Below are 27,111 nucleotides of genomic sequence, written 5' to 3' on the forward strand. Positions count from 1 at the left end.
TTTTTGTAAATGAAAGTAAACAATAAATACTGATCAAGCATCATCTGAGCTGCGTGTCGTCTCTGAAATCAATCACAATGTATTTTCTTTTTACTATTATTATTATTATTATTTTGTAGATGGGTTAATCAACTTAATAACATAACAGGTCAGTATATCAAATATATATATATATATACAGTCAAAAATATTAATTTGATCATATTTGTTTATATGTGTGTTTGATGTTGGATGCATATTATTTTATGTTTAGAATGTAAGTCATTTATCAATTGATAAAGTAACACTAAATATGTAATGTAATGTGTAAATAAAATATTACATTATACATATTAATAATTAAAATATAAATTTGAAATTAAAAATGAAGTTATATATATGTGTGTGTGTGTTCAAAATTTGTATTTAATTTTTTTGTTAAATTACGTTCATTTTATATTATATATACTGCGCGCACACACACACACACACACACACAAAAAATATTTTTTTTTTTTTATTATTGACAGGCATACACATTCATATTTAATAACAACTGATACTTTTTATACACTGAAAGATTTCTATTTCAGATAAATACTGTTCTTCTGAACTGTCTAATCCTCAAAGAAAACTGAAATAAAATATTACCCTGCTGTTTTCTGCATTATAATAATAATAATAATAATAATACATGTTTCTTGAGCAGCATATCAGAACTCCAGTGACTGGAGCAATGATTCTAAAATTCAGCTTAGAAATCGCAAGAATAAATTGCATTTTAAAATGTATTCAAATAAAAAGCAGTTATTTTTTAATATTAAAAAATATTTCACAATATTACTGCTTTTGCTGTACTTTGGATAATTTAAATCCATGCTTGGTGAGCAGAAAAGACTTCTGTCCAATCTTGCTGTGCAAATAAGTTTGACTCGTTGTGTATATTAGATCTCTTTCAATAAGAAAACATTCATGGAATTATTATTATTATTATTATTATTATTGCATGTATTATTGGTTTTAATTCCTTCTTTTTTATATAACTTTGTCTGATTTCTTAGCATTTTTCTTTGCATTTAAAGTATATTCAAAATAAGGCAGATAGCATACATTATAACATTGGTATGATTTGTATTTAATTTATAGATTTTTTTCAGATTTTTCATATATATATATATATATATATATATATATATATATATATATATAAGGCATATCATAAAGGGAATTAAAAAAAGCAAGACAAAATAAAGAAATCCCACAATAAAATAAAAATAAACACAAACAGTACATTTGCCAGTAAATAATTTAATTAAGAAAATGACACACATTATGAATAATATTAATAATAATTATTATTATTATTAAATAAAGAATATCTTTTAAAATCCAATTTTTAATTATAGTTTTTTTTAAGCATTTGTTTTTATCTCTCTTCATAATAAAGACAATAATACTATAATTTCAGATTATAGCCTTAAACACAAAGTAATGTTTGTTTTCTCACAATAAAGCATATTCCCAATGGATATTAATGCAAAATCAAGGCAGGTAAATGCATGTCAATAGATATTATTATTATTATTATAGTTGTTATACTGAATATTTAATGCATTTTTTCCTCCTAATAAAGCATATTCCTAAAAGTCATGCAGACATGTTTGTTTTCCTATCTTTTGTTTGCCAAGTGAAGTATTTTCAGAAGTTGATAAAGAAAAAGCAGTTGTAATGGCAATGAAAGTCCAGTAGGTGGCGCTGTTGCTCTTTCCTCAGAGCTGAACTCTAGCCATCACTCATCTTCAAATCACTTCACATATATTCCGCATTCCCATTTTAACCCCAAACCAACATTAGAACGATATTTTCCCGTCTCTTATCGCTTACTGTTTTATAAAACAACATGAACAACTGCATCTAAATGATGTTTTGCATAACAGCAGTGACACTCCTGACTCCAGCTGGCTTCAGAGAGACAGATTTGGTTTTGTGCCGAGTGTAAATGGACACAGACAGGTGCCCCGAGACTCAGGACTCTCACAAATGAGGCGAGACAGAAGCCACTTCACCTCAGTCTCCGGGGAGCGAGCGATTCGTGTGAAACCCAATGTGAGAGGAACTAGTTTGATCAGAATAGAGTCCTCTGATTATCCGACTCATCATCTTTAAATCACACACACCTGAGTGGCTTTCTTCTGTGGAGCGCAAAAGCAGATGTTTAGCAGAATGTTCATGCTGCTCTTTTCCTTACAATCAAAGTGAATGGGGACTGATGCTGCCGAGATCCAAAAAATGTCAACGAGTCATAGAATGTATGAAATTATATTTATTGTATATATATTATTTTGATTCCTTAATGTTGCCTTTTTTAATCTTGTGTAAAGCTTAATCGTGTCCATCCACATTCATTTAAATGTATGGAAAATTCCATTGTGGAAATGTTTTAAATAATCATGTTTGATAAATAAAATGTTATACAGATTTAAATCAGAGTGAGTAAATGTTGATATCTTTTTATGAAGTAACTCATTAAGAAACAATGCCAGAATTTTTATTAATATTTTAATTTTATTATTTTATTGTTATGTTATGAATTCAATATATTTATTTTTGTTATTTATTTATTTATATTATTTAATATATATATATATATATATATATATATATATATATATTTTTTTTTTTTTTTTTTTATGTAAAATTGAAATTAATAAATACAAATATTTTTTAACAAAACACTTGAAGACACTAATTTTTTATATTTTATCTGTTTACTTGCATGTCAGTGTGTTCTCAAATTATCGAAATATTAACTTCAAATCACAAGGAGATTTAAAATTAGCCTACCTAAATAAAGTAAATAACTTGCTTTAATCCCAAATTCAGAAACATGGACCAAAAATAATTCACATGACCTTCTATATTGAGAATATTCTCTCTATTCTATATAACAGTATTTTTAAGGAAAATTTTAAAGGAGAAAATCAATGCATTATGAATAATGAATAATCCTGTGATCCATAAAAAGTAAACGCAATCTGATTATGAGTATTTTAAAACGTAATATACATGACTGAATGTCAGGAATCTGATTGTGTAATGCAGCTGTTAGTTTTGCATGAATGATTTGATCTGATCTTAAATTGTGTCTTGTCTCTCGTCACAGACTCCGCTTCCTGACAGGAGTCGTGTGTAATTGCATTTGACGTTTAGATTGCGGCGCAGTAAAACACAGGAGATGTCTGAGTCTGATGTACTTGTCAGATTAGCACCGGAGGGATGACCGTGCCCTGACTGTGCTTTTGGGGGAAACCAACAGTTTTATAGCTGATGCATCAGCAGAAATCAACACAGTCCAGAGGAATTAACCTGAGAGTCAGCACTTCTATCCGTGCGTGATTTACTGTTGAGTTGTGCTTCAATTAATAACACGCAAATGCATGACGTAATCAGTCGTCACTTATTCTGCATGACCATATTCTACATTTATAATCCTACCCCAAACCTAAATTTAAAAACTACCTTACTAACTATTAATAAGCAGCAAACTGGGAGTTTATTGAGGCAAAATCATAGTTACTGGTTTGTTAATAGCAAGAATTTGACCATGAGATAAAGTGTGACCGTGATTTTTCCACTCTTTTTGCGGAGGAGATTGTTTCTGCCGATTCCTGCGATCATGTGACCTTTTTTTATTAGATGTTCCGTAAAGGTCAGAGGTCATGTGAGTGCATCTGACCTGAATGACCTCCAGAGCAGAGTCAGGAATAAATGTTTTTGTTTTATTTATGATTGATGCTTGTATTATCCTTATTCACCGTTTTTATATTTAGTAAGTTTTTCTTCTCCCAATTGAGAGTTTTTTTCTAAACAATTCTAACTTTCTAACTCGCTATTGTGTGTTTTTCCTGCTATTTTGAGAAAAAAAGTCAGAATTATGAGATAAAAAGTCACAATTTCCTTTTTATATTTTATTTTGTGGCATCGCTAATTTTCTGAAATCGGTTGATGTCACCAGTGACCTTCATCCACTGACCTCTGACCTCTGGCTGTAACCTGACCTATCTATCAGATGAAGCTGATGATGTACATTAAAGACTGTAAGCGCCCTATTTAGCTCTACCATTCATATACATGTGTATATTAAGGCCATGTAAATGCACAGATAACGCATTAGTAAACAGGATTTGTTTTTCAAAGCGCGCTCCAGATAAATCACGCGCGTGCGGTGAAGAATCGCTGCTGTCCTTACGGCATTGTAGCATTCTAACGCGTGCTTTTAACCCAGTTTCAGAGAGAGAAATACAGCTCCCATGATGCCACTGGGCTATTTTCACGCTCACCTCGCGTGACTCATCTGCGTCAGCGTTCTGTGGCGCAGCGTGACAGTGATCAAGCGCGCGCCACTTTCTGCAAAGACACTCACAATCGGAGTTTGTTTGCCAACATTGCAATTTTAGTAAGATATTCCTCTCCCCGAGAAAACAAACAAAACAAAACACTCTGGAGGTCACCTTCCTTCCGCGGTATGCGGGAACGGCACCATTTTTCTCTTGCATTGCAAAGCGTATAACTTAATGTTCTAGAAATTAACTTTTTTTTTTTTTTTTTGTAAAAACAGAGCGCTTCAGTGATGCTCTTTTAGAAGTCTCACAGGTCGTGTTTCTTATTTGTTCATAGTAAAGTAAGTTCCAGGTGCAATACAAGTTAGACTTTAAGCATTTGCAGAATGATTACCAGATTTAAACCTGCATGTATTAACTTGAGACTTCTCTGAATATATTACATTTAATGTAATTTAATTTATGCATTTAGCAAACGCTTTTATCCAAAGCGACTTACAGTGCATTCAGGCTATCAATTTTTACCTATCATGTATATATGAATATATGAATGTAAATGTACTGTAATGGAATGATGTACTAGCTCTCTGTGAAATAATAATATAATAAAATATATTAATAAATAAGAGAGAGAAGTGATTACATAAGAAATTGTATATATTTGTATATATTGAGGAAGAAATATTGAAATAAATGATATATATACAGTATATGTATAATATTTATGTCTCCTGCTCTGGCTAAGTTTATTTGATCAAAATTACTGTAAAGTGACTAATATGCTGATTTGCAACATTTCTGATTATTATCAATGTTGAAAACAGTTGTTCTTGACAACATTTTTGTAGAAACTGGGATGAATTTTATTTTTCAGTATCGACAGATGATTCGAATAGAAAGCCCTGATTTTAAATAGAAATATTTTGTAACATTAGAAATGTCTTTGCTGACACTTTTGATAAATTTAATGTGTCCTAAATTAATATAAATATTGATTTATTTTAATAGATAAACAGCAGTGTGAATATATGAATCAATCACACACATGTACAGATCAACATTACTGATCAACTTCGGTCCTTACTGAAGTACTCTGGTGCTGCTTGAAAGAACAGCATGGTACCATATTCAGAATACCATGGTACTCTGTTGTATAAGCACTAGAGTACACTAGGTACATTTAGTATTTTCTAAATAGATGTTTTTTTAAAGAGTATCATTTATATACTACTATAGTTTTTTGTTTATACCTATATAATATTAATATTAGCTTTTATTTTTATATGTTAAGTTTTCATTTAAATTTTAGCTTATTTCACTTTTTTACTTTTAATGTGCTTTTGTAAATTTTATAAGTTTTTTGTTGTTTTTTTAAGTTATTTATTTATAGTTTGTAATTTTATTTTATTTCAGATTTCACATATTTTGATAGGTTTAGTTTTAGTTTTTAATAACTGAAAATAATGTTGTTGCATGTTTTGAGTAGTTGCTAGAGTGTTTGGGTGGTTACTAGGGTGTTTCTATGTGGTTGCTAGAGTGTTTGAGTGGTTACTAGGGTGTTTCCCTGCGGTTGAAAGAGTGGTTGGGTATTTACTAGGGTGTTTGGGTGGTAACTAGGGTGTTTCTATGGGGTTAACAAAGTGTTTGGGTGATAACTAGGGTGTTTCTTTGGGATTGCTTGAGTGTTTGTGTGGTTACAAGGTTGTTTGGGTGGTAACTAGGGTGTTTCTATGGGGTTTACAAAGTGTTTGGGTGGTTACTAGGGTGTTTGGGTGGTAACTAGGGTGTTTCTATGGGGTTGCTTGAGTGTTGGGTGGTTACTAGGATGTTTGGGTGGTAACTAGGGTGTTTCTATCTGGCTGACAGAGTGTTTGGGTGGTTACTAGGGTGTTTGGGTTGTTACTAGGGTGTTTTTGTGGTAACTAGGGTGTTTCTCCATGGTTGCTTGATTGTTTGGGTGGTAACTATGGTGTTTTTATGGGGTTGCTTGTATGTTGGGTGGTTACTAGGATGTTTGGGTGGTAACTAGCGTGTTTCTATCTGGCTGACAGAGTGTTTGAGTGGTTACTAGGGTGTTTGGCTGGTAACTACGGTGTTTATTTGGTGTTGCTTGAGTGTTGGGTGGTTACTAGGGTGTTTGGGTGGTAACTAGGGTGTTTCTATCTGGCTGACAGAGTGTTTGGGTGGTTACTAGGGTGTTTGGCTGGTAACTAAGGTTTTCTATGGTGTTGCTTGAGTGTTGGGTGGTTACTAAGGTGTTTGAGTGGTAACTAGGGTGTTTTTATGGGGTTGCTTGAGTGTTTGGGTGGTTACTATGGTGTTCTGTGGTTACCAGGGTGTTTCAATGTGGTTACTAGGGTGTTCTATGGTTACCAGGGTGTTCTGAAATGGTTGCTAGGGTGTTCTGTGGTTACCAGGGTGTTTCGATGAGGTTGCTAGGGTGTACTGTGGTTACCAGGGTGTTCTGTGGTTACTAGGGTGCTTTGTGGTTACCAGGGTTTTTCGGTGGGGTTGCTAGGTTGTTCTGTGGTTACCAGGGTGTTTCGATGTGGTTACTAGCGTGTTTCACTGTGGTTACTAGGCTGTTCTGTGGTTAACAGGGTGTTTCGATGTGGTTACTAGGGTGTTCTGTGGTCACTAGGGTGTTTCGATGTGGTTACTAGGGTGTTCTGTGGTTACTAGGCTGTTCTGTGGTTAACAGGGTGTTTCGATGTGGTTGCTAGGGTGTTCTGTGGTTGCAAGGGTTTCGATGTGGTTACTAGGGTGTTCTGTGGTCACTAGGGTGTTTCGATGTGGTTACTAGGTTGTTCTGTGGTTACTAGGGTGTTCTATGGTTACCAGGGTGTTCTGAAATGGTTGCTAGGGTGTTCTGTGGTTACCAGGGTGTTTCGATGAGGTTGCTAGGGTGTTCTGTGGTTACCAGGGTGTTTCGATGATTGACTTACAGTGAAGTGTAACAGAGGTCTGATGACATCACTCACACCGGTGACGACAGAAACAGCTCAGGTGTGCTGCTGTAAAGGTCAGTACAGTACAGAGCCCTACAGTGCGTCGAATTGTTCAGCGTCTTTATTTCGTATATAGAATAGGGCAGGACGCCTCTTGTTTAGGGAGTGTCATCCTTCAACTTTTTCTTGCTGCGCAGGACAGTTTCGCCCAATTAAACTGATGAATGGCGTGCGCATGCACACCTGCTGTATGCAGTAAAACACAAGCTTCACTTTCACTCTCTCAAACGCATGAGTCACGAGAATGACGGCTGATTCTGCGATTCTGGGTGAGAAATGAAGAGTGTGGGGTGTAGAACTAAAAGTGCTGAGCCGGCGCGAGAGAAACCAGAAACTCACGTGACAGTCGGGCATATGCGTGTGTGATGAATAACACGCATGCTCACATGTGTGTGTTTGTGCAGGTTCATCCTCGGTATCCAGGGACCTCATCAGGACCTGCTGCCATGGCAACCATACACACCAAACCCCAGCATCACGGTGAGCTGCACTTTCACTACAGAGAGTTTATAACATAGACCTAGAAATACATTTCACATCCTCATGTTGTTTTAAACACAACATTTACATTTGATTTCAGTAGTTGCACTTAGAATATACTGTAGAAGAAGATGTATGTGCTACTATTGCTATATGTGTAATATTTATATAATAATAGAATATATATATATATCTAAAAATATATAAGAATAGTAATAATGATAATTGAAAAAAAACTTAAAAAAACTAAATAAAGTTTCACCTGAAATATAGCATACACGTAATATGCTCTTATTTGTGGTTTATATATGTAGTATTTTCTTTTATGTAGTTTATTTACGACGTTATATTTCCACACACTCACACACACACACACACACATATATATATATATAAAATATGTTAAAAATAATACAAATGTACAAAAACAACAATACTAATAATACAAAATAATATTTCAAACATTTATTTTATATAATTTATTATTGTTATTTGTTAATATATAATTTCAAATATAAATAATTAAAATATATAAAACATATACTCCTTAACAATATATAATTTAAATAGCCATATGAGTTATATATATATATATATATATATATATATATATATATATATATATATATATATATATATATATATATATATATAACTTATTATTATTATTTATTTTATTTTTATTTTTTGGTCAAAATAACAAATATTTTCATTTGTTGTGATTGAAAATGAGGGTTATTCCACCAAAAATGTATTTCGTAATTCTTCTGAAGTTAAAACACTGGTATTGTTTTGTCTAGAAATAAATATAAACTTGTCTGAAATATATATATATATATATATATATATATATATATATATATATATATATATATATATATATATAAACATTTGATGCAAACAAATAACGTTAAATCATACATGAATAGAAACTTTTACGTGGTCTATTCATTCTTTTCATTATTATAATTTGTTTTTATTTTATATTATTATTATGCTAATGTACTCTCTACATTTAGCCATTTAGCAGACACTTTTATCCAAAGCGCCTTACACGTTATCTAGTAATAATATGAGTAAGCACATCTATCGTGATTTCGATGTACTCCAGAATGGTTCTTCGTGTAAGTTCTTGTTTGTTTCTGGAACATTCAGCGCTGTTTTCCTGTAATGATAAACAGACCTCTGCATTACTGAAGCATCGATACACATTACACATCATCACATACACACTCAGCCCGTAATGCACTGCATTTCCTGAGTGCTCATGGGAAGGACCCGTTTGAGAGCAGGCATGACCGAAGGCCAGATGAGACTTTGACTTCCTCCATCTGTCCCTCTCACTTCCTGTGTGCTTCGACTTCAGCCGACCGACCATAAACGCTCTCAGATGACTTTCAGATCATTCTGGAGACACACACCTTTTCTCTGACACATTCTGGCTTTTAGATGCTTTAATAATATTCATATTTAAATGATGTATTTTATTAAGATATTAATCACTATAAATTAAATTAATATTAAATTAAATTAAATTAAATATTTAATATACAGTATCACAAGTTCCAAAAAAAAGTAAAATATAATAATAATAATAATAATAATAATAATAATATTTGTGGCTTAAGAATTACATTTAGTTTAAAGTATATTAAAATAGAAAACTAAAGTAATTTAATAAGTATTTTATATTATTACTGTTTTTTCTGTATTTGTTAAAAAACATTATTATTGGTTTTACTGTATTTTTGATCACATAAATGCAGACTTGATGAGCAGAAGACTTCCTGAAAAATATAAAACTAAAATTAAAAATCATACTGCTCCTAAACTTATGTTATGTTATTATTATCAATAAATAAATTATTTGCAAATTATTTATTTATTATGTTTCTGATTATATTTATTTTAAAAAACTTTATTTTACATTTTATTATATTTTTAATATTCTTAAATTAAATTTTTTTTTTGAACACTGGATAATTTTGTGTGTATGTAAATATAATTAAATGTATGTATGTATGTATATATATATATATATATATATATATATATATATATATATATATATATATATATATATATATATATATATATATATAATAGAAGCATTAATTATCATGCAATTTATGGGCCATTTAAGGTTTTTCTATTATATATACATTTTAAAAATATATTAATATTTCAACTATATTAACTATACACACACACATATTTATACATTTTTTCAGCTCATACTTTTCGACACAAATGCACAACATCAGAGCAGTTTCTTCAGAGATGAACAGACGAGGCTTCATCTTCTTCATGTCCGGAGTGCTAAATGCTCTTAGATGACTTTTATTTAATTTTTGGAACATAAAAGTCTTCTCAACAACATTTAGGCTTTTAGATTTTTTAAAGCATGACTTCACACTTCCAGAAAGTCCTGAATCTTTCACACATTAATGTGCATTTAGCCTTGACTGTCATTTTGCACTGTATTGATTATTCATTTTGATGATTCCATAAAAAAAAAAAAACCAAGCCTCGTCTGATGCATGCCGCACAAAAATGGCAGAGAAAAAAAAAAGCGTTCAGAGATGATCTGAAGTTTGCAGGATAGTGAAATAAAAGCATGTGTTTAATGTCCAGATCAGGTTTATTACTGTAGAAGATGTGTGGGGTGTCAGCGTGACACGCTCCTGATCAACAGTGAGATTCAGCTCATGCACGTCGCTGCAAATGTTGCTTTTAAGCGAATTGCTTTCTGCAGGTTTCCCATTTCTGCTTTTATGGATGGAGCGTCAATCATATGAGTCCTGCTGGATGATATCTCTCTCACATCTCTAACAGTGTTGAGCAGATTACACACACACCTGAGCCATGAAAGCATCTCTAACAGCCTCATCAGAAGAGCACTCGCAAGAGAAGACTACACTGAAAACACACCAGACAAACAGGACCTTTTGCAATGTATCGTTGTGTGTACAGCACAACATCAGTCTGTGGTACTTTATATCATTGCTATCTTATTGTAGTATTTGCTACATTGTTTTATTATATTTTATTATACATGTATATATATATATATATATATATATATATATATATATATATATATATATATACACACACACATTTCATTTTAATATTAGTTGAAGTATTAGTAATATTCTTGAGTGTTTTTGGTAGTTTTATTACAATTTACTTTTTTTTTGTCCAATATGTCTCTATGGTTTTATTTAGTTGTTGTTATTTTAGTTTTTAAAGACTTGGCTACTAGTTTAAATATATTAAATATAAATAGCCTTAATATTTAAGTATTTTTATTTTTATTTTATAAGTAAAGTTATGACATTATTTGTTATTATAATACTATTTTATTGTTTTTAATACACACACACACACACACACAAATATATATATATTATTATTTTTTTATTTTTTGGAATGGGAAATCTATTTGGCAATTTGGCTTTTTTATTTTATTTGTTTTATTTAGGTTTAAATTTAATCTTGTTTTAATTCTTAAAGTATTTTTATATTTTATTAAAACACATATAATTATTTTATAAAGAAAATAAAATATTTTATTATTTATTTACATATTTTATATATTTTATTTAACAATTTCCAAATATGTTCAATATCATATTTCATTTTTAGTTTTAGTAATTTCAGTTGTTTAACTTAAGCTTATTTTCAGTTAGTTGCCAAAGCAAAATATCTCCTTTTCTTTTCATTTTCTTTTTTTGTATTAAATTTGTTATATTTTCTTTTATTTCAATTATATTTCAGCTAATGAAAACAATTTGTAAGAAATCACAAAACATATCTATTTCAAATTAATGCTGTTCTTTTGATCATTTCTGTTCATCTGTGAATCCTGAAAAATAAAATGCATCACATTTTCCACAAAAATATTGTGCTGTGTTCATCATTGATAATAATCAGAAATGTTTCTTGAGCAGTAAATCATCATATTAGAAAGATTTCTGAAATTAAATAAATTACACTTTAACACAGATTTACACAGAAAACAGATGTTTTATATTAGAATAATATTTCACATTTTTACTGTACTTTTGATCAGATAAATGCAGCCTGGTTGAGCAAAAAGGACTCAAAAACATAAAAAAAATCTTAGACACCAAACTTTTGAATGCTATATTTGAATTGTTTCAAATGTCTTATTTTAATATTAATTAAGTCAAAGTTTTATATAATATATATATATATATATATATATATATATATATATATATATATAGTAATATTTTCTAAAATGACTAAAATTATTAGAATTCGTTGAAAATGTGAAAATTAATTAAAGTCACTGAAAATTTACTTGATATTGCATCAAACACAATATACAATTAAAATATATGTATTGTTGCTAAAAAAGCCTTTTGAATAAATGTTATGATATATTTAGCATAATAATTATATGCAATATTAAATATATAATAATAATAATAATAATAATTCATGAATTAAACAATTTTATTAAAAAATGAAATGGTACACTACATGAAAAGCAAGATTCATCATTTAAAAGCATCAGTTTTATCAACAACAACAACATTTTTTTTTAAATTTAATTTAATTTCCTCCTTTAAAGGTTGAACTTTAATTGGATCAAAAGTAGAAGATGTGTCAGTCATTTAACCACAGAATGCCTTCAGTGTCCAATCAGAATACAGTATTCCACGAGCTCTGCATAAATTATGTAAATGAGCTGCTCAGTGTGTTCAGATAGTGTTTCTCAGATGAGATGCTTTACTCCAGAGCAGCGTTATTTACAAACTCAAAGACCAACTCAGATCAACAACACTGACAAAAATACATGCTCGGAGGTCTTCTGTCCCCAGGAATTTAACAAATTTAAATAAAATAAAAAACAACGTCAAACTCTTTTAATGGCTTAATGCCAGTTTATTCCAGAGAGACTGAACCTGTGAGTTGTTTTTGACAAAAGCATAAGATAATGACTTTAAACTGCGTTAGAAATGCATTATTATCAGTTGATTTCTAGTGTCTGCTTGTGCTCGTTTTGTTCGGATCAGCCGGTGTTTAGGAGATTTTTTGTGAAAGTAAAAGGGTTTGAGATGATAAACATAAAAGCTGGTTTTCCCTGCAGGAATTGTAATGTAAAGAATTATATATGTTACACACATAGAAAACATCAGGTTGCATTAGATGTTCATCAGGATCATATACATACGAGCAAGAAATATAGAGCGTTTAAAACAATCATTTTTGTTCAGAACATAAAATGTTTCTATATTTGATAAACAGATGCAATATGGACAGGATGACTTGTTTAAGATCTGATGGCATTTTCACAAGAACGAAAGTGACGTGTCAGAACTTTTGATGCATTAATGTGACAGTAATAACTCTTCAGAAATCCAGCAGTGATTCATTCCTCAACTGGTTGACATAAAACAATTTAAGTTTTTTATGTTTCTTTTAGCTGTATTTAATCAAGTCATGTAAAGCTTGACTGTCATGTTTGTGTGAGGGTTAAATTAACTGAGCTTACATTTAAAGCTTTCAAGTTTAAACGCCTCAAAATCGTGTGAAGAGTTTTGACTTCTCACAAGAAGGAAAACTTTATGATGTGAGTGTTTTTATGTTTTGTTTCATTAAAAAAAAAAAAAAAAAAAATAATAATAATAATATTTTGATCAGGACTTTAAAAAGCATATGAAATCAATGTTTTTTATATATTATTGTAAGGAATGGCTGGTTATTGAATAAACACCTGTAAATATGCAAATTTATCAAATTACATAAAAAAATAAATGGTGATGTCAAAATTAAAAATATAAAATCTAAATGCTTAAAATAGTAAAAAAAAAAATTACTAATTTTTTTTTAATTAAAATTTTTTATAATTTCCTAATTTGGAATTGGTGCCTTTGGGAAGTTAATGAGTGTGTATTTTTTTTTTTTTTTTATTATATTTTTTAATTATTCATTTTATTTTATGATGAATTTGATAAAGATGTTTAAAAAGGTCCATAAATGTTGTTTTTTTTGGTTTGGTTTAAAAATTATGAATGGATATTTGTCAATTTTTTGCTTAAGTGAACAAACCCTTATTAGGATTTGGTTCCATTGGGCAGTTAACATAATTATGCATGAATGTGTTTTTTATTTTATTTTTGATTAAGTTGTATTTGGTCAAGACTTTGAAAATCAAAGTTGGATTTCAGTGCGTGGTTTATATTCACTAAACACAATCAATAAACAGTGTAGAAATTGATTGCACATGACAGAGAATGAATCCTATTGTTTATTGGACTAGTGATATACACGGTGTTTTAATTGGCAACAAGGCTGTTTCAATCCCATTCCTGTTTCCCATTTTCCTCGTCACTTCCAGATAAAGAGGGGAGAATCCACAAGTTTAAACGCCTGGAGAAAAGTCCCATACTGCCGCATGCAAGTCCCAACAGTGTACAAAAGAAATCCTCCTTAATAAATAAACAGGCACAAAATGATCGGAGGACTCTGAGGATAAAGCAGGTCTCCCGAAACTGACCCAGGACCTGTTTGGTTATAACAGATCCGGCTTGAAACCTGATCCCAGATCAGCGGCCGTCAAACACATCAAAATCTCCCAAGAGTTGATCGAGTGTTTTTTCTTACAAAAAAAAAAAAAAAAAAGTCTAAATAAAAAAACACCAAGTAAATACAGCAAAGTCTACCATTATAAAATACACTTGTTTCAAGATGACTGATATTTTTACATTACATACATGTATATATATTAATATATATAAAGCATAGATAAAATATGCCTTTTAATTACCATATCTGACATATGCTCTTGTATTGCACAAATTGGTATTGTTTTCGAAACAAACAGTAGATAGAAAAATTTCCCTGTGCTTACTTTGAGGGTGATAAAATACATACTGCATGAACAATATCATATTCAGAAGTTCAGCATCAATGCATGACAAGAAAATAAAGAGTTGATGAGAGAAGTGATGTACAGTAATGATAGGTCGTCATCCTTTGCTTGCATTTGGTGTTTGTTAATTAAATATTTCAATTAATGTGATGCTTTGAGCTTCATTTCACACGTTTCCATCCCACAGATTTCTCTTTAAATCATCTCTGAAAAGCAGAAAGCAGAAATGGGTTTAATGCAGAGTAAGTGTCGCAGCGAAAACCTCTGATGGATGTCTTTTGAGGGCCTCCTAATAAAGTAAATCTCACTTTCGAAAGATTTGAAATGTTGTGCATTTGCCATTTTTTGTGTCTTTTGTCTTCTGAGGATGCAGCAAATATTATTCAATGACTCCGGCTCTCTCCTGAAAACATGTGAGTGGCCTACATAGACAGCATTTCTTTTGAAAAGCCCTAGATTTAAGATTTCTATATTGGAATTGATTATACAATTTATGTGCATTTGGATTACACAGATTTAACATGAATAAATTTGATGCATATTTACAAAAAAAAAAAAAAAAAAAAAAAAAAAAATATTATTTTATTTTATTTTAATATATTTATTATCTATTGCATCTATTTGATTTTTTTTTTTATTATATTTTTTAATTATTCATTTTATTTTATGATGAATTTGATAAAGATGTTTAAAAAGGTCCATAAATGTTGTTTTTTTTGGTTTGGTTTGTTTTTTTTGTTTTTTTTAAGAATGACTGTATTGATAGAAATGCATCTGTAAATCTGGACAATAAAATAAAAAAAGGTGACAAAGTGTCAACTCAAAACTGCATTTCAAATTGTATTTATTGTGCTTTGATTTAAAAATTATGAATGGATATTTTATTTTATTTTAATATATTTATTATCTATTGCATCTATTTGATTTTATTAAAACAATTGAATTTTCAAATTGCATTTATTAAAAAAGAACAATAATAATAATTTTAAAAAAGCTCATCGTGATAACAATTATTCAGTCATGAATATTGTTAAAATGTTCATGACAAAAAAAAATATTTTTGGTCATGCAAAATGTACTTTTATTAATATTTTATCTACTTCAGACTTCCATGTTCATCACAATACCTTTACTAGTTCATGTTTCAAATGTGTAATCCAAATGCATTGACATTTAATACGCATTGTACAAAATAAAAAAAGAATTAATAAAAAATTGACCCTCAATTTAAAATTAGTCAATTACACAATAATTTTGTATTTGTTTGGTTCTTAAAGTATCCTGTTTTTATCCTAGGAAATTGTAAATCTCACATTGAGTTACAGTCAGTAAAGTGTTCAAGATCACCCTTAGTAGACACCTGTCTAAGTAGGCTCCCTAGGGTTTGAAACAGAGCCCGTGTGCTTTATTCTGAGCATCACGACTCGTTCTGCAGTAATCAGAAAGACTCTTTGGCTTTATTGGATGAGGAGAGAGAAGTGAGCTGAACAGAAGGAGGCTGCACATTGCCGTCTCGACATCACAGCAAATCTGCTGCGCTTCCGCGACAAAAGAGCCGTCCGAAAGCATCACATCAAGAAGCCAAACAACTGCCTGGCCGCCAGCCTCGCAACACAAAAGCAGCTCTGCATGGCAAGAAGTACGAGCAGCGCACACATGCATGAACACATCTCACACAAACCAACGAAAACCTTCAGACGTTCAGATGTATGGCTCTGCTCCTGTGCAAATAGAGTTTGACCAAAGGCGCTTCATCACACACAGTCCAGATGTTGCTAAATATGTCCAGAAATAACTCTTTCCTCATTGTTTTAACATGCGTTTCCATTTGAATTTGCATTTGCAACCCATTTTACTTTGTAAAATAATTCACAGATGAATAATTTGCAATAAAACCAGAAACACTGATTTTGAGTTTTTGTTCAACATGGTAGAGAGAAACAGACATGTTCTACTTCACAAATGGGACCAACAGAAATGCCTAAATAATCGGTAATAATCGGTAATTATCGGTAATTATCTGTAATAATCGGTAATAATCTGTAATAATCGGTAATAATCTGTAATTATCGGTGTCTATTTTAAACATTGCTTTAAACATTGAGTGTTTTACAGTCAAAAGTGTGTTTAACTCCAAATTAGATGCCATTGGGACTTATATTTAGGCTTTTGCCTTTTCTTAGTGTTTGTTTGTGAAATTTACTAGCATTTTCTGAGCTGGAATATTTTCTAATTAAATGCTTTTTTTCAGTTTAAGGAATATTTGATCTGTTCAGTGATTAAATGACGAAGTAAATCATTTCTAAAATCATTCTTAATGAACTGTCAAATCAAATGCATTTAAAATTAACCCAGATTTTTTACGAAATTAAGCCTCCTTGTTAAGACTAATGTATTATACTGACTCCTAAACATCTTTCCAGATAATTTAAGAAAAAAGGCATGAGTTGTTGCCCTCAAAGTCTTATTTTCATCAAATTAATTGTAGCATGCAGCCTAAATAAAGTCTGTAATATCAAGTTCAAGCGTCCAAATGTAATGCAAACAAACCTTGAACTTTAGAAGATATTCGGATTACACAGGCTTTGCACCTGCGCCCTTCAATGACGCTCATGTCAGAATAATTATATTAACTATTAACCGAGCTTGAGTCTATTTTTGCCATTGAGCCTCAGTGGTTTTTTAAGCCTGTACATGTAGTTTGCACGTATCAGATTTCCTGTAAATTAAAGCCACGTTGAGTCAGAGCAAAGCCGTGCCATTTCATCTGTGTAAATGTACACAGTGACATCTGATGCTTATTTACAATTCATTCAGTCACACGACAGCATTTTGGAAATGCACACTTTGCACATGTGAAGGTAATGAATTTTAAAGTTTTAAAATTAAATTATTGATGCATTAAAGCAGCCTGAAATCAAGTTTGCTTATGTAAAAATTAGTGCTGTCAAATGATTAATCACATCCAAAACAAAAGTTTTTGTTGATCTAATATATACTGTGTATATTTATTTTGTATATATAAATACACATTTACATACATATATTTAATAAATGTTTTATATTTTATATATATTTATAATATAAATTGTATGAATATATATATCAGTGCTGTCAAACGATTAATCGCATCCAAAATAAAAGTTAGTTTACATAATATATGTGTGTACTGTGTAGATTTATTATGTATATATAAATACTCATACATTCAGTATATATTTAAATGTATATGTATTTATATGTATATTTCATATATAAACATAACATATTTTCTTAAATATATGCATGCATGTGTTTGTATGTAAATGTATTTATATATACTAAATAAATATACACCATATACACACATATATTATCCAAACAAAAACTTTTATTCTGGATGCGATTAATCACGTTTAATCGCGATTAATCGTTTGGCAGCACTATTATATATACATGTAAATATTTTCAAAATACATACCTTAGTGTATATGGGTGTATTTATATATAAATACACCCAAATATAATAAATATACACAGTACACATATATATTATGTAAACAAAAACTTTTATTTTGGATGTGATTAATCACGATTAATTGACAGCAATAAAATGAAAAATTTGAAAGTTTGCTTGCATCCAAATTGATTCAGATGAACTACTCAAACATTGGACAATTACCTTGTAGTTTGTACCACTAATATACAGCCATGTATGACATATTGCAGAATGTTTCTTTTAGATTTCAGCTTTTTGTCTCGATGAATAAGTAGTGCTTTTTACTGGGGTTTCCTGATAGAAACCACCATAAGCGAATGTGCTGTGGAATTCCTCCAAACACACCAATGGAACGGTTCACGTCTGATGCTATTTATGGGGAGTCTGTTGATGATTTACAAAACCCAAAACAAATGCATGAAGAAAGATGAATTATAAACACAGGATTTAGTTCTAGCAGGCACACTTGGGATCTATTGCTACATAAAACAGCCCTTCACCAAACCTGCCAACCCGACCCAAACGGTGGCGCGTTCAATGTCAGTTTGAGATAGAAAAACACATGTGCTATAATCTTCACTAGTAATATAAGCCACAGTTACAGCTGAAGGCCGTTACAGTAGAAACTTTGACACGTTTTTTAATTCCAATAAATATCGATAATGTTATTCCTAAAAGTAGCAAATTATTGCTGAACGTATAGTGTGCAAAACAATTAAAAAGAAAGTCTTTTCGTTAACCCCTCCATACCATGCAGTTTCCGCATGCAAAATAAATACCTCACCATAGAAACAAATGTGTCGCGCGTTCAAAAGGAAGCATGTGCAATAGTTTGCAAGAACTTAGTAAAGACAGGTTTTAAGCAAGTGACCATTTGATTGTCTTTTACTAGTCTTGATATAACAACACCTAGCGAAACGTCATAAGAAATGGCAAAAAACAACAGAAAGTGCAAATACCACTGCCTTTTCATCGCTAGCGACACAAATCAGAAAGAGGTAATCGTCATGCTTTCCAAAGCGTGAAGTATGAATATTTATAACATGGATGCACCGCTAAGTTTCTTCTACGTCATCTCAAATCTTAAAAGGAATCACGCCATTTTAAGTAAGACCTTTAATGAACTTACGTTGCTTTCAGTCTAATATACGATGATTACATCCTCTATATCTGCGACTATGAATCTCATTCATGCATTCAAACTGTGAAGGTTGATGTGTGCATGTTCAAAGAGCATGTCTGCGACACTTTCCCCTTGTATATTCAAACAAACGTGAACCACAAGAGAAATAAAACAGTCTGCAAAAACCTCAGAGGGTATTGTGTCTATGTTACATTCGGTAAACAAAAGGAAAAGACGTCCGTCATCACAGAAACGTCTCGCGATCTCGGTCTGTGAAAGGTTCGCTCAGGTCCGTGTTCGCGGCATCCGGGATTAGAGAGTGAAAAAGCTCACAAGTCGCTCGTGTGACGCTGTCGTAGGATGGCGGACACGAAGTAGCTGACAGTGTGTCTGTAACTTCGGCTTCGGCGCCGTAGTTCTCCATGATCATCGCAACTATAAGTCCTTCGCTCTCCGGTGAACTGTCGCCATCTTTGATGGCGTCTGGCATGTGGAGTTGACGATAAAGTAGCGAGGCTTGTTTCAGCTGCCGTCGCAGTAGATGCCTCCGATATGCACGTTGAATCATGATTGCGGAAACTTCCTCTTGCTTGCGCCGAAGCGTCGTCGTGATCGGTTCGTAGGAAATCTTGGACGGGTTCGCCATCATGAACTTCTCTTCCATTTGTTGCTTTAACGCATCCATTTCGTCCGACTCTCCAAGAACGCGTTTGGTAAACGCAAAGAGGATATCCAAACAATGGATCTTGTCACCGCTCACCATTGGCAGGTCCATGGAAATCAGTTTGATTTTGTTGGGCTTGCCGATACGCAGCGGCTCGGAGAGTGAGTCTGCGAAATCTGAAAGTTTAGAGTATTCGATAAACTGCGTCGCTTCCGGATCGAACTTCTCCCAGACTTCATAAAACATCTCGAAGTCGTCCTCGCTCAGAGGCTCTGTGCTCTCCTCGGTGGCCACGCTGAAGTTCTCCAATATAATCGCGATGTACATGTTGACCACGATGAGAAACGAAATAATAATGTAGGTTACGAAGAACGTGATGCCCACCGAAGGATTCCCGCAGTTTCCGCGAACGTTCGTTCCAGTGTGAGGAACATACGGGTCGCACTCTTCCGGAGAGTTGTTAAGGATTGGATTGAGGAGATTGTCCCATCCAGCCGATGTTGTGATCTGGAAGAGGCAGATCATGCTGTTTCCGAACGTTTCGAAGTTGAACATGTCGTCGATGCCGCCTTGCTTCTTGACGTAGGCGAAGTTGGCCATGCCAAAGATAGCGTAAATGAACATGACGAGGAACAGCAGCAGGCCGATATTGAAGAGCGCGGGAAGTGACATCATTAAAGCGAAGAGTAGTGTCCGGATTCCCTTCGCACCTCGGATGAGTCGAAGGATTCGTCCAATTCGAGCCAAGCGGATGACGCGAAAGAGCGTTGGTGAGACAAAGTACTTCTCGATGATATCCGCCAGAACAATGCCTGGAATGAGAAAGAGACACCGATTAAAGTTAGCGATGGGTTCAATGTTTGGAAACACTTTAGAAAAGGGAACACTTATTCGTTATTAACTACGAGTTTTCTCTCAATAAATTCCTAACTATAACTATAAAGGTAACTATAAAGATAACGACATTAGTGTCCACACCAGCGGACAATATCGTCTGTTTATTCTAAGCACATGCATGTCTGCCGCTTTAAATTCTCCAGCTCGCTATAGCAGGATTGATTCTGATTGGCTGTCAATGTCTGTATCGTACATCAGCTGGAAAAAAATCGTTCTGAAAGTGATTCCAACGATATCGTTTCTCTGTACCTTTATCGTTATATTTGTGGTGTGGATTCTGCTATTTTTTAAAATTGAGAATGATTTTTAGAACTATATCGTTATTGTCATCTTTATCGTTATCGCACTTGGTGTGAACAGGCCTTAACTGCCACTCCATTTTTGTACATAGACGTGAAAGTGCACTATCCAAACTTAAATTTCTATAATTCATGAACGTAAACATTTTGTATTTTGAATTTTGAGATTTTAAGATTTCAATTGATATATCACTTACAATGATTTCTAAAGCATGATAGGGAAAAAAGTGGGAAAATATCAGGCCAATGCAATCAGTTTCATCACAAATTTACCGAACACAAACAAACTAAAAACACTTAAAACAATTACATAACATTGAGTCGCATTAGTCTTTTAAAATTATCCAAAGACAGCTAATTTTGTCTTTTCAATTTCGCTTGAAGAAGATCTTTTCAATAGTGGTTTTAACATCAAAATGTAAAGTCTAACCTTAAAATGCATGCTTTTTTATGTAGCCTTCTCACTTTAAATACTTTGATGAGTTAGTAGGAATATTTGTAACACTTTAGGGTCCAGTTCTTACTATAAACTAGTTGGTTATTAGCATGAATATTAATGAGATATTGGCTGTTTATTATTACTTAAAAAGCACATATTAATGTCTTATTCTGTGAAACATTGTTCTAAATCCTTAATCCTACCCAATCCTTAAACTTAACTGTCTACAACTACTTTACTAAGTATTAATAAGCAGTAATTAGGAGTATTTCGGGGCAAAAGAATTGTTAGTTAATAGTAAGAATTGTACTCTAATCTAAATAAACAGAATAATTTATGTAGTCAATTGAAAGTATTAAAATAACAGTTTTATGTCTATCCTTGTATCATTAACTTGTCAAGGTTGATATAGGATATAGAAAGTAATAGTATTAAGTAATTAAATACTTTTTGCAAAGAGTAATTTGTACAGTAATCGAATGACCCTATTGAAGATGATTAATTACTTTTTAGAGTAACTTACCCAACACTGTTTCTGACCATGATCACCTCGATTTATTGAACAGTTGATCCTACTTAAGAGTTAAATGGCTGGTTTTTACATTTGCGGCATTGAGTCTTTAAGCTTTTAACCCTGTGGAGATAGAGATGGCTGCAGGGGGTCGTGGCACAAAACCACGTCAAGCTTTTAGCTCGGACTGAGAGCTCAATCACTGGCCAATCACCTGAGCTGACAGCCCTGATTGCCCAAACTACCTTCACCTTAAACCATCTCGCCTGTTAACCCCTCTGGCCTTCCTCATTCCCTCATCAGGGTCACGAGGGGCGTCTGGTCTCAAAATCACCTCGTTGTGTCATTTAAGCAACAGCTGCCTATTTATTAGTATGTGAAGTGCTACAAAATTGCATTGAATGCCTTTAGACCTTGATCTGTAATGCCAAGGCCAGACGGTAAAGCTACTGTATCTTACTGTATCTTGAGAGATATTACACAATTTAATCTAAGATTGAATAGAACTGGTTGCTTAATGCAGAAAAAAATATGATGTAGGATTATAATACTGTACATTTGTTTTACTATTGAAATTATAATTTTTAACAAAGTTGAAAAAGGGTGTGAGATGTAAAATGTTTTATCAAAAATAAATAAATCTATTTATAAAAAGTAAAAACAGTATTGATACATATATACATATATACAATATTAATATTTTTACTCCTTTAAATATGTCTGACCAGTGACAAAAGATTATATATATATATATATATATATATATATATATATATATATATATATATATATATATATATATATATATACACATATATATATATATATATATATATACACATATATATGTATATATATACATATGTATATATATGTATATATATACATATATATATATATATACATATATATATATATATATATATATATATATATATATATATATGTATATATATATATAAAGAGGGAGAAAGAGAGATTAAATTTAAGTTATTCGAAATTATTAACACTTTTCATATAAATATATAAGACAAAATTAAAAATAATAATAATTTAAATAATTATTTTCAACTTTAAGTTGAAGAAGTATGTGTGACATGAGAAATGTAGAAATATATTTATAGTTATTAAAAATAAAAAAACGTAAAATAAATTGTAATGTTATTTAATATTATTCTTTTAAATATTTTAATGACTATATGTTTGTTTGTTTTTTTCATGCCAACCACTCTTTTTCAGGCTAACAATTAAAATACATGCAAGATTGAAAAAGTATAGCAGACATGAAAAATCTATAAAAAATATTTATAAAAAATAAATAAAAAATAAATTTAATATTATTTAATGAAAATACATTTTAATACATTAAAAATAAATTTTAATATTATTTTATGACTCATTTCAGCTTAGTAATTAAAATATATATTAGACTGAAAAAGTACGGATGGCATTAAAAAATGCATAAAAATATAAAAATTATATTTAAAATTACTGTTTAAGTATAATAATGAATATATATATATATATTTTTTTTTTTTTTTTTAAATGCATATATTTGTATATTTATATTTTAAATGATAATATACAATAATATTTATAGTTAATAAAAATAAAAGTAGTAAAAACTATTGTTTAAACTAAGTTTAATAGCTTAGTTAACTCTTAATAGCTAAATATAGCTATATATACAGAATTAACCCCTTACCCACAATGGAGAGGATGACAACCACAAAGTCGAAGATGTTCCAGCTGATGGTGAAGAAGTAGCAGCGCAGGGCGATGAGTTTGATGATGCACTCGGTGGTGAAGATGATGATGAAGGCCAGGTTGATGTAGTAGAGGATGATCTCGATGCTGGGAGACTGTTCGTCCGTCTCCACCATCATCGTCACCATGTTCAGGATGATCAGCAGCATTATCATGATGTCGAAGGCTTGTTTGGACACCAAGTCGAAGAAGAATCCTTGGATCGGGTTCTGAGAAGAAAACAATCCAACCAAGAAGATACAAAGAGTTAAAAACCATTCGCATCTTTGATCTGTGACACTGCAGCACAAGAGCAATCTTGAGTTGAGTTTACAATTATAAATTCTTCTTGTATGCCAAAAATCATTAGGATATTAAGTAAAGATCAAGATATTTTGTGAATTCCCTACTGTAAATATATCAAAACGTAACGTTTGATTAGTAATATGCATTGCTAAGAATTAATTTGAACAACTTTAAAGATGATTTTCTCTTTATATTGATGTTTATGCACCCTCAGATTCCAGATTTTAAAAAAGTTGCATCTAATTTTGAACCACACATCAATGCGAAGATGATTTATTCATCTTTCAGACGATGCATAACTCTCAATTTTTAAAAAAAATGGTCGCTTATGACTGGTTTTGTGCTTTAGGGTCACATGACTAGCTCATTTTGATCAATAACCTATTGGATATTTACAGCAGGTCTTGGGATGGGTTTCTGAGGTTTCTTGGATCCCAGTTTCTTCATGGCATTATAATATTTCTTCTGTTCTTCTGTCATGAAGATATCCTGTCCTCCTAAGTACAGAGAAACTCTTCTGTTATTATTACCGTCACCATCACATTCACACGCTTTATGCTCATGCTTTAATACTTATCTTTCGCTTCTGTTGGTTGAAATTGTCAATGATGACACCGATGAAGAGATTGAGCGTGAAGAAGGAGCCGAAGATGATGAAGATGACGAAGTACAGGTACATGTACAGGCTGTTCTCTTTAATAGGCTGCTCTTCCACCTGTTTCAGTAGATTATAGACGCTCAGATGAGAAAACCAGACGTTCGTAAGGGTTTAAATCTGATTTATGATCTTAAAACTGTTTTACTCACGGATCGTGAGTCGACCGCGGCGTACATGATCTCCATCCAGCCCTTGAACGTGGCCTTGAGAAGGAAAACAAATATTAAATATATGTGTTTGAAAACAAAACAGACATTAACTGAAAACTGGGAGGAAGAATAAATATAAAAAAATTAACTGAAAATGCAAAAAAAGAGCAAAAACAAACTTAATAAAAATGGCTAAACTTAATCTGTAAAAACTTAAAACTTAATAAAATAACTAAAACTGAAAAAAAAAAAAAAATGTTACTTACTAAAACAGCTAAAATAAAAATAAAAACTATAAAGACTATTAGTTATATAAAGTATAATAATTAATAAAAAATGATATTTGTATCACATTAAATGTTTTTAAATAAATAAACAAAAGATGTATCATTTTTTTTACAGTTTTCAAACTATTTAAAAAAAAGTTATTTCTGAATTTCAATGCAAAAAATGAATTAAAAACATTTTAGAAAATGCAAACATTATATATATATATATATATATATATATATATATATATATATATATATATATATATATATATATATATTATTATTATTTTTTATTTTATTTTTTTTTGCTATTTCTGAATTCCACTGGTAAAAAAAATAGGCGCAAACCTTTGTTTAAAATAAGATTTTTTGCAATAAATCTGAATAAAAGCTGACTAAAGTACTGAAGAGTGGGCAAATCTGGATTTACTGTGAGTGAGTGAATGAATGCCAGAAATCTCTACAGTTGGTCTTTTTTTGCTCTTAGTTCGCATTAATTACAGGTCTTTGTGAATGACTATTTGTAGATGCTAATAAAGGTTTTTACTGGCTGAAGAATGAAGTGCGTTCGCTCTTGCTGAGCACAAACTTTAGTGTAATGACAGCAGTAAATAAAGCTTGCACTGAGTCTCTGATTGAACCGACTCCAACAGAACAGAAAAATTTGCATTTTAGCAACAATAACTCTTCGTTTTCATGGGATAATGCTCCCAGATAAATGAAATAAATAGAAATGTACTATTTGTTTATTAATTAAAAGTAGTAGTAATAATAATAATAGATAGATAGATAGATAGATAGATAGATAGATAAATAATTCAATATGTAAATATAGAAATATAAAAATAATAATTAAATATAATTGTCTAAATGTGATAGTTATTTATTTGAATTGCATGTACAATTTTCAGTATAAACCAGTATACATTTTCATGAATTAATTATCATTTAAAAAAAATAAAAATAACGGTAGTAATTTTTTGTACAGTAACAATGATATTTCTACTAATTGCTAAATTACAATTTCAATAAAAAATAATATTAATACATAGAAAAATAAATGATGAAATATGAAATAATAAAATATGAATACCTAAATAAATTAGATTTCTTAAATTTAGACCTAAATAACTCTATTTACAAATTTTTACTACTTTAACCACTTTAAAATAAATAGATAAAAATTATATAAAAATACCTACATTTTAAATGCATTTATATGAACTGCATATAAAGTTTGCAGTACATAAAAATAAAAATATAAATCAGTTTTTAGGAGCAATAAAAAAATATTTTCAAATGCCTTTAAATTCTAATAAAAATAAAAACAAATCAATAGAAACATAACTTAAAAATAAAATATAAAATAAAGTCAAATATTAATGCCTAAGTTTCTAAGATTTATGTGGGAATATTTTTACAATGCGCTCATTGGAACTGGTTAGAATCAACAGAACGGCTCACTGAAACAAGCAATATTTAATTAGTTTAAAAATAGCATCATAATGCACATAAGGGCAGGTTTGCTGGTTTACTAACAGAAGCGGATGCTCACCACTTGCAGCAGCGCGAGGTACCCAGCGCCCACGTTATCGAAGTTAACCTTGACTTTGGTCCAGTAATACTGCGTGCTGTTCATCTCCAAACACTCGCTCTTGTTGTTGATGAAGGAGGCGTTGTGGATGAAGCCGGTGCGGTTGACACAGCGGCCGAACTTCCCGGCGAACAGATTGACTCCCATGATGCTGAAGATCAGCCAGAAGATGAGACACACCAGCAGCACGTTCATGATGGACGGGATCGCCCCGATCAGAGCGTTCACCACCACCTGACACACACAGATCACAATCAGACA

The 27,111-nt window shown here is 31.3% G+C and overlaps 1 protein-coding gene across 2 annotated transcripts in view; it reads right to left on the bottom strand.

The window, feature by feature from the left end:
• Window positions 1-18,443: 18,443 nt before the first annotated feature.
• Window positions 18,444-27,111, bottom strand: part of scn5lab (sodium channel, voltage gated, type V-like, alpha b) — a 131,912-nt gene continuing 123,244 nt past the window's right edge. For both annotated transcript variants that reach the window (XM_052596544.1, XM_052596543.1), the window contains 6 exons: window positions 26,812-27,084; window positions 24,985-25,038; window positions 24,751-24,892; window positions 24,574-24,674; window positions 23,831-24,101; window positions 18,444-20,791 (listed from right to left, as the gene is read on the bottom strand). In XM_052596544.1, coding sequence (XP_052452504.1) covers window positions 19,560-20,791; window positions 23,831-24,101; window positions 24,574-24,674; window positions 24,751-24,892; window positions 24,985-25,038; window positions 26,812-27,084 — 2,073 coding nt within the window. In that variant the 3' untranslated portion in view covers window positions 18,444-19,559. The remainder of the gene's footprint in view (window positions 20,792-23,830; window positions 24,102-24,573; window positions 24,675-24,750; window positions 24,893-24,984; window positions 25,039-26,811; window positions 27,085-27,111) is intronic.

Source organism: Carassius gibelio, chromosome B24, assembly GCF_023724105.1.
Source record: "Carassius gibelio isolate Cgi1373 ecotype wild population from Czech Republic chromosome B24, carGib1.2-hapl.c, whole genome shotgun sequence".
In the NCBI taxonomy this organism is placed as follows: Eukaryota; Metazoa; Chordata; class Actinopteri; order Cypriniformes; family Cyprinidae; genus Carassius; species Carassius gibelio.